Raw genomic sequence first — 9,272 nt, forward strand, 5'->3', positions numbered from 1 at the left:
TTGTTTGGGATTGATAAGGATATAATTGAGGGGTGTTCAATAATGTTGCCTGCATTGTCTTCTGGGTATAATATTAATGTCCAAAAATTTAAGGCCTTTGCACTGGAAACGGCTAAAGAGTTAACAAATAGATATTCATGGCACTATCTTTCACCCACAGCTAATAAAATTTTAATACAGGGTTGCCCATATTCGACGGACCCATCTGGCAACGCCATAACTTTTGACAGAGATGTCACATCGCTTAATGACATACCGCGTTTGAAGCGTCAGTCCAAGCAGATTTTTACCATGAACCAATACACGCCACACGAGTGCTCTGAAATAGTTGAAATTTAAATTCAACAGAAGAAGTCAATTGTGAAAACTCAACGTGATTTTAAAACATTAAAAAATGTGAGAAGTGCGCCTTCTAAGAACACCATTAAGCGTTTATACGAAAAATTTTCGACTGGTAAGGCTCTTTCTAATCCGAAGAGGCCATATAAAAGTCGACCAAGGCGATCGGCCGAGAATATCGCTGCCGTACGAGCCAGTGTTGAGAGGTCCCCAAGAACATCCCAAAAACGCCGTTCTCAGCAGTTGGGCATGGCTCGGTCCACTTTACAACGGATTATTCGCATTGATTTGCATTTGTTCCCGTACAAAATTCAATTGACGCAAAGAATGTTGCCTGCGGACAAGCCTCGTCGATTGGAATGGGCCCAAAGGTCCGTCGAATATGGGCAACCTGGGATTTGTATAAAAAATACTTCTATTTTTGGAGGTACCTTTACAGAGGGACTCTACCTGAAGGCGGGCCGTTCCAAATAATTTTCAGTAAGATTATTTTTTGGCTCTTTAGAACGTAAAATGTCAAATAACAGAACAATCTAGTGTAAAATGTGACAAAAATTGGGCAAATAACCCTTATTCGGGAGGTACGTTGTAAGGGGACCATGCCAAAACATTCATCGACCATATGCATTTTGTCACATTTTTAATTTTTATCCCATCAAGGTACCATAACCAAAGAATCATATTGATATCTGCACTGAAAGTATTTTTGGCCGCTGTTCCCTTACGACCTCGACCACTGTGCATTGGTGAGGCAAAAGAACCAGCTGAATCCTCAGTCATATGGCTAGAGAGGGTATATATCATTGAAACGGTCAAGACGTACCTCATCAAAATAACAGTTTTAGACCCTAGGTCTCTTTGGACCACATTCGTTTTAAGACATTTGCAGTCGATCTAGCGATGTTCGTCCGCCCGTGCATCTGTCTGTTTTTCTAACTGACTGGAGCGCACGATAGCTATCGAAGGGAGTATCCGATTTGGTCCAAAATTGATGCATCGTAATATTTTTGTCAAACTTAGATCGGGTTCGGAGATGGGCAATATCGGTCCACTCCCTCTGGTACCTCCCCCACAAAAGGTCGAATTTTTCAAAAAATGTATTGTCTGCACAAGAAAGAAAAACTATAATTCCATTTTCCCTAACTTTGCAAATCCTAACATTTGCGTCAGTACTAGGTCTGGTGCGAAAATGGACAATATCGGTCCACTGCTTCGAGTACCTCCCCCACAAGAGGTCAACATTGTGAATAATTACAACCAATACTTTATCCAATATTTTTATTAACCCAAGGTCTGGTGTTAAGATGGAATATATCGATCCACTCCTTTTAGTACCTCCCCCACAAAGGGTCAAAATTTGAAATATCAAAGGAGCTCTTAAAACGCGAAATTATCATCCATTCAGGTTTCGCATATATCAATACTTTTATTAACACAAGGTCTCTTATAAAGATGGTAGAGATCGGACCATTCCTTCTGGTACCTCCCTCACATAGGGTTCAAGATTTTGCAAAACAAAAACGTTCGAAGAAAGCGAAATAAGCATCTAACTCTCTTCAAATTTCACACATACAAACATTTTTGCTAACACAAGATCTGTTGTGAAGACAATATATATCTGCGAACCCCTTCTGTTATCTAACCCAGAGAGGATCAAAATTTTGAATAATTATAACTCTCAGAAAATGCGATGTAAGTAGCCGATTCAAATTCCAATTAAACACATCATAATATTTTCATTAACACAAGGCCTGGTGTGTATTTATTTATCGGTCCACGTCTTCTGGTACCTCCTCCACAAAGAGTCAAAATTTTGAAAATGCATGAAGCTTTATAAAACGCGATATTTACAGCCGATTCCATTCAGGCTTGACATATCTTAATTTTTCTATCAACACAAGGTCGGTCATAAAGATGGTAGAGGTTGAACCATTCCTTCTGGTACATTTCCCCCCAAAAAGGGTTAAAGTTTTGTATAACCAAAATGATTATAAAATTCGAAATAAGCTCCGGAAATGAATATGGAATTTATGAATCCGCATAAAATTTGGTATAAATGTTCGATTTTCTTGTAATTTTGCCCATACCATCTGCATTAGAGGAAGTAGATTGAAGACTTCGGTCACTATTATCGCATATCCCATATAAAGTGAAGGAAGTAACCAATATAATGCAAACCTGGCACGTCGCAATATTTATATCGTATTTATTTTGGTCCGCACCTACTCCATAGAGGGCCAACAAAATGAGCAATCACAACAAAAGTCAAAATATATTTAAGAAATCGAACATTGGCTGAGGGTATATATCTGTTGGCAAAACCGACTCGATAAAATTTTTTTTATCTCAAATTTTCATAGAACAAGGATTTATGCTCTGAGGAGATAAAAATTCCATGGCTCATAAATGATATTTATTATCACTCTCATTGTTATAGTAAAATTTGTTTCTACCCAGTAACCAATAGCCTACAATTTAAGATCCAATAATGTATAAATGGAGATTAATCGTATGTTTCCTCCTTTTTTTTTCTTTGCGGATGTGGTCAAATCTCTGTTGCCTGATGCCTAATAATTTTGTTGGCTTTTTTTTTGTTTTTCTTTGCAATAAGTTTTATATTTTGAAGTACATTTGTTGTGCCTTTTTTATATAATCAAAATTATATCACGTTACATTTTGGCATTAAAATCCAACCAAACCACGGCCTATCATGCCATAGAGCGATTTTTTGGGGCAAACTCAATTTGAGATGTGGTTAAGTGGCATTTTGTGTGATACGTGTTGTGTTCGACACAATACAGCAACGCAAACAATACCTTCGACATATGTAATTGATATTTTTATCTGTCTGGAGATCATGAAATAAATAAAAACATACATACTATTGGCATTATAAACCCACTACTTACCCCTTTCACTTTCAATAACATCATCGTCGTCGTTGTCATCATCCTCTTTACTCTTGACCAATGTAAATTGGTGTGTGAAATTCGACAATGCTGAGGCCGCGCTGATATTGGTACCCTCAAGGGCATTGTATTCCAAAATCGTCTCTTCGGCAAATATTTGCATGCTATAGTTCACCTTATCCTCAAAGACGGAGGCAATTTTACCCTCGAGATGTTTGGCTGAATCACCCACTTTCTTCTCACCGCCCACTGTCAACAGCTGATCGTTGAGATCACAGTTGTCCTTGAGGCTACACGTGGCTGCCGCTGCATGATTTGTGGCATCGAGGGCATAGATCCCAGGATGAGGGCGACTAAACACTGCCAGTAGCAGGCATAATAGGGTTATCCCCTTGTTACGCATTTTTTTTGGCTAGTTCTTTGTTTTTTGTTGTTTTTTTATACTTTTCTTATTTTTTCACTTTTTTTATTATTGTTTTTTTTGTTTTGATTGTTGTCACTTTTTTGTTTTGTGTTATATTTGTTCACAGTTCCATTCGTTTAATTTTGTTAATTTGCATAGCAATTTGTCTTAATTTGTTTTTTTTTTCGTTATTCCGTTAAATGTCCGGTTTTGTCGTTATAATTTTGATTTTGTTTTTTTTTTTCTTGTTATTGTTGTTGTTGCTGCTGTAACGAGAAGAAATTATGTAATTAACAAAAAAATTGGGGTCAGTTTTTTTTTGGACTTTTCGTTGCAATGTAGGCGTTTTTGGTGTTATTCGTTGGAGGTAATGTCTTGCTTGTCGTTAACGCAAAAAATGACAGATGGTAAAAATTAAAAAAAAAAAAAAAACACATGAATACAATTGCTTATATCGACATTTGATTGATAAAGGTCCAAAAATCTGAAATTTATACATTTCAACCAACTTGACATTTGGTAAAGAGGTGTTGGCAGAAATATTTTCATTTTTTGGAACTATAGAAAAGGGATTCACTCCAATTTTAAATACCGACATCAAAAGGTAATGTTCCATTACGTCTAGGAGTTATATTTATACCCTACACCACAAGGTGGTCAGGGTATTATGTCTTTGTGCATTTGTTTGTAACAGGCAAAAGGAAATGAGATTGACCCATAGTTCCTTTTGACGATATGCATAGAATCACATCCTGAGTCGATTTATGCATGTCCGTCCGTCCGCCTGTCTGTCCATGTATTTTTGTAAACAAAGTACAGGTCGCATTTATTGGCCAAGGACGAAACCTTTTGAAATTGGAGATAATCGGTTTTAATTTCGATATAGCTTCGACTTTGGGTCGCTATATTGATCACAAATATGGGCCAAATAGACGAGGGATTTTGCATGCAGTTAGTGTTTAGAAGAGGGTAGAATCCTACAATTTCCGATGATCACCGGATAACATTGAGATGGTGAAATAGACCAGTCGACCAGAACCTCAGCCTTTCTTTATGATTGTATCTGACCTAAGTCTGTATTATATCAACTACTTTTTTCACATTTTATGAGATATATGATAATTTTTGTAAAATGTGGATACCTGTTTGAGGTACCATATATGGAGGACCGAAGTATTCCACTTCCTATAATACTGATAAAAAAATATGTAAAATTGAAAGAAAAGGAAAATGTATTTCCAATTAAAAGGGAATAAATGATAACCAAAATTTTAAACTTTAGTGGGGGAAGGGTGTTACCAGAAGGAGTTGGCCAATTTATTCCATAATCGTATCCGATATCTGTTTGAGAGCGATATTTAGATATAACAAGTTTGAAAAGCATCTCTGTCTGAAAAATTGTGACTGTTTGTGGGGTAGCTACCTGAAGGGGTAGACCGATATATCCCATCTTCACACCAGATCTTGTGTTAGTATAAATATTGAAATGTGCAAAGTTTAGAAGGAATCAGATGCTTATTTCGCACTTAATTAGCATATTGGTAATATAAAATTTGGGCGAGGTTCAGAAGGAGTGGACCGATACATCCCATATTTACACCAGATCTTTCGTTAGCAAAAGTATTTGGATTTGTGAAAACAAAATCGGATGCTTATTTTTCCTTTAAAACCGTTTTGTTATTAAAAAATTTTATCTTTGAGGTAGGTACCAGAAGGGTCAATATTTACCATCTTTGAAATCGATCTTGTCTTAGTAAAGATATTGAAATGTGTGAAGTTAACTTTATTTCAGATTTTATGAGAGGTCTTTGACCCGTTGTGGGGGAATTAGCAGAAGGAGTGGACCGATATATTTCGTCGTCATAGCAGGTTTTGTGTTGGGAAAAATATTGAGAAGAGCGAAATTTAAAGACAATCTGACCCTTACTACAGATTATTTAATTATTCAAAATTTTGACCCTTTGTGAGGAGGTGCTTGATTGAGTGGGCCGATATTATCAATATTTGAACAAAATTGAATGATGCTTTCTTGTTCTATGAGGTAAATTAATTTCTATGAAAATGTTGACGTTTTGCGGGGGATGTACCAGAAGGAAAGGAGCGATACTGCCCATCTCTGAACTCAATCTAAGTTTGATAATAATATTATGATATTATGATTTGGACGAAGTCGGATACTCCCTTCGAGAGTTATCGTGCGGACGGAGTGACACGCCTAGATCGACTCCAAATGCCCTGATACGAATTTGGTACAGAGAGACTTAGGTTCTAAAACCATTATTTCGATGAGGTACGTTTCGGCCGTATCAAATGATTTATACCCTCTGTAGCCATATGGCTAAGGGTATAATAATGCAACTTTTATCGTGTTTTCATCGTACTTCTTCTTCGATTCACTTTGAAGAATTACACTGGTCTGCACTGGTCTCAAAAACGATCCATACTTCGAAAAATAGTAAATCACAATATTTTAGTTTCATGTTCCCACTCCTACTCTTCCTCCCCTACATATAGTCAACAATTTGAGTACATGAATTTATTCCGGAGAGTTTAGACATCTTGCAATTCTTCGTGGATATAGCATCAAAATATGTCCTATTTTAAGTTGGCCACGTTTTTATGCGGACTATTTAGGATACCTCGAACAGCAGATTTTTTGAATTTATAATTTGGAAATTTTGGTTTGAAGATGCATTAATCCCTTCGTCCCAATTCCTTGGCCTCAATCCAATTTAACCCTCTAAAAACAATTTTTTTAAATAAAATTTATCAATATATAAGAACATTTTATGTAAATTGTAAATAAAAGTAATTTAAATAATATAAATCTATTTTTTATATATAAATAAATATAAAGGAATTATTTATATTTATTAAAAATTAATTAAATTTATTTTATGGAATTATTCGCATTTATTAAAAAACATTCTTTTAAATGAAAAATTTGATAAAAAATATATATATATGAAAATAAATCTATTTTATATTTTAATTCGATTTTTTTTTCTAAATATATTCGTTTTCTTTTTTAATGAAATTAATTTATTTTTAAAATCAACTCATTCAATTAATTTTCAAATAAAGTTATTTAAATGTTTAAATTTACTTTTAAATTTCAATTTAAATAAATAAAAATTAAATTAATTTTTGTACTACACTTTGAAATTAATTATGAAATTATTTTTTTTAACCAACTCATTCTATTATTCAAATAAATGTATTTAAATTAAATAAAAATTAAATTAATTTTTTATTCGATAATGTCTTAAAATAAATGTATTTAATTTTTTATTAATACTTTTTAATATGCTCATTTTCTTTTTTAAATGAAATTCATTTATATTAAAATAAACTCATTTTATTTTTAAATAAATTCATTTCAATAAAATTAATTAATTTTTTGTTTTTAAATTAAATTATTTTTTTATAAAAATATTTTTTAAATTATAATTTTTTTACATTTACCATAAAATGTTCTTATATATCTCAATGGCCTATTTATAAAATAATTTCTTTAATTTATTGAAAAATATTGTTCTCATTAAAAATTATGATCTCCTCTGTTTTATAAATTATTCTCAGCCTTGATTCGAAATATCCTGTCGGTATAAGCAATTGCATACTTCAAACATTTTTTTTATTTTAAAAAATATTTTTAAATATTCTGTTTTTGTAAGTTATTTTTTGTTCTTATAGAAACGTGTTTAATTTTATTTTCACAATTTATATTTTGGTTTTGAATATATATATATTTTTTTCAATATTTCATAATATTCCTTGTTTTATTTTTTTTTTTAATTTTCATAAATAGCCATAAATTCTTTTATTTTCACACACCGTCACTTGAATTTGAAATTTAACCAAGTTTCTTATTCTTTTTTTTTATTTTTTGAGAAACGATTCTTTTCACTCAAATCCGTTTTTCCGAGTCGCTACAACCGCTTAGATGCGAATTTCAATTCGAACTAAACGCTACGAATGTCTGAATGTTGGCTGGAAACGGTTAAAGCGAAAGAAGCAATTTTTTTCTGAATTATTCATGCAAAGTGCGCGCGCGTTAAGGCAAAGCAAAAAACCCACAGCAAAACATTCAAAATCAAAATCCAAAACTCGAAACTGACTTATTCGAATATACTAAACTACAACAACAACAAAAGCAGCGACAACAAAGTCTGAGCTGAGCGAGAAGAATACTAAAAACGTTAAGACATCGTGTGCTATTATTCCATTACGGATGGCTAGCCACCAGCTAACAGCTAGAGCAATCTAACTAACTTAGCTGTGGTCGGTTGGTCGGTCGATCATATAGACAAAAACATTTAGCACCGACCAACATAACAACAAACCCAAACCAAAAACCGTCAACAGTCGGGCGAACAACCTGCTAGCGAGCGGGCTAGCTAAACCTTCCAAAACCAAAAAACACAAAACAGCCAAAAGAATTTCAAAATATTGACAAAAAGCAGAAAAAACACACATTTCGGACGACAAAAGAAAAGAAAAACCAACAACAATGCTAAGATTACAACTACTCGTCACTGTGACTGCTAAAAATCCACTCTCAACTCGATGGCCATAAATAAATTTGATTTAGATCGCCACTTTGACGGCTTTTCTGTTCAGTCAGCCAATGTGTGGGAAATGATGCAGAAGTTAACTGGCCAGAGCTAAAAAAGAAATAAATCCAAGTTAACAGAGTTACGGCTAACAGTGGCCAATTCCATTCATTCTTTTCTTCGGGTTGACTGCTGAGAGATACGTTTGAAATTAACAGTGTCTCCGACTTGGCTGTTAGTTACATTGCATCTCTCGTTTGCTCGCTCTCTTTCTAATGGCAAGAGAGGTTTGATTTCTCTGTTAAAAGTACCATGTCGGCAAATAACATTTGTTTGAAATGTTTTTTAATAAATGCCGGTTGCTGCGCATGCTCACACAATGTTATCAATCAAAATATTATTGAATGGTTAACATATGCGAGAGGTGTTTTGGAAATTATATTCAAATAATGAATTTTTAAAGCCTCAGTCTTATGGCTAATCAGGACATTTTGTAGATAAAAAATGTGATTTATCGAAATGGCAGTTGTAATCCCAGTGCCTTTTTGTACGGAATTAGTTTTGGGACATTTTCAGTTAATCAAGTCAAATTGGTCCGTCTCTTCGTTTGTTTGGGCACACAAAGAAAGTCCTAAAGTCGTGCGGTGCCGACTTTATGATACCCTACACCACTTTGCTAATTTAGTAGAGCTCCACATAACAATTAAAAGATTTGATGGGAGAATTTAATCATACACGCTATGATTATACTTTTAATTTAAAGTTCAAAGGACTAAACATGCCTAAGCATTTGTATCTTTTAAATTCGGACTTGTATTGCCCATTTGGTGCAAAATTAACTTGAAATCAGATAAAGAAGTATATGGGAGCTATATTCAAATCTGAACTGATCTCGATAAAATTTGGCAAATATATTTCTGAGCTGTATTTGATATATTTCCCTGAATATCGTTGTTACGGAGTGCATATTACGGCTGTGGGTAAGAAATCGCATAAACAATATATATGGGAGCTATAGCTATATCTGAACCGATGTTCACTAAATTTGACATACTAGCTTCTAGG

The 9,272-nt window shown here is 33.8% G+C and overlaps 1 protein-coding gene across 1 annotated transcript in view; it reads right to left on the reverse strand.

Moving 5' to 3' along the window:
- LOC131800587 (O-acyltransferase like protein-like) overlaps positions 1-3,714 on the reverse strand; it is a 64,843-nt gene extending 61,129 nt beyond the window's left edge. Inside the window, exon 1 of the mRNA XM_059129837.1 lies at positions 3,249-3,714. Within this exon, the coding sequence (XP_058985820.1) occupies positions 3,249-3,651 (403 nt within the window). The 5' untranslated portion in view covers positions 3,652-3,714. The remainder of the gene's footprint in view (positions 1-3,248) is intronic.
- Between the last annotated feature and the right edge of the window lie 5,558 nt (positions 3,715-9,272).

The sequence above is a fragment of the Musca domestica genome, unplaced genomic scaffold (genome assembly GCF_030504385.1).
Source record: "Musca domestica strain aabys unplaced genomic scaffold, Musca_domestica.polishedcontigs.V.1.1 69, whole genome shotgun sequence".
NCBI lineage: Eukaryota > Metazoa > Arthropoda > Insecta > Diptera > Muscidae > Musca > Musca domestica.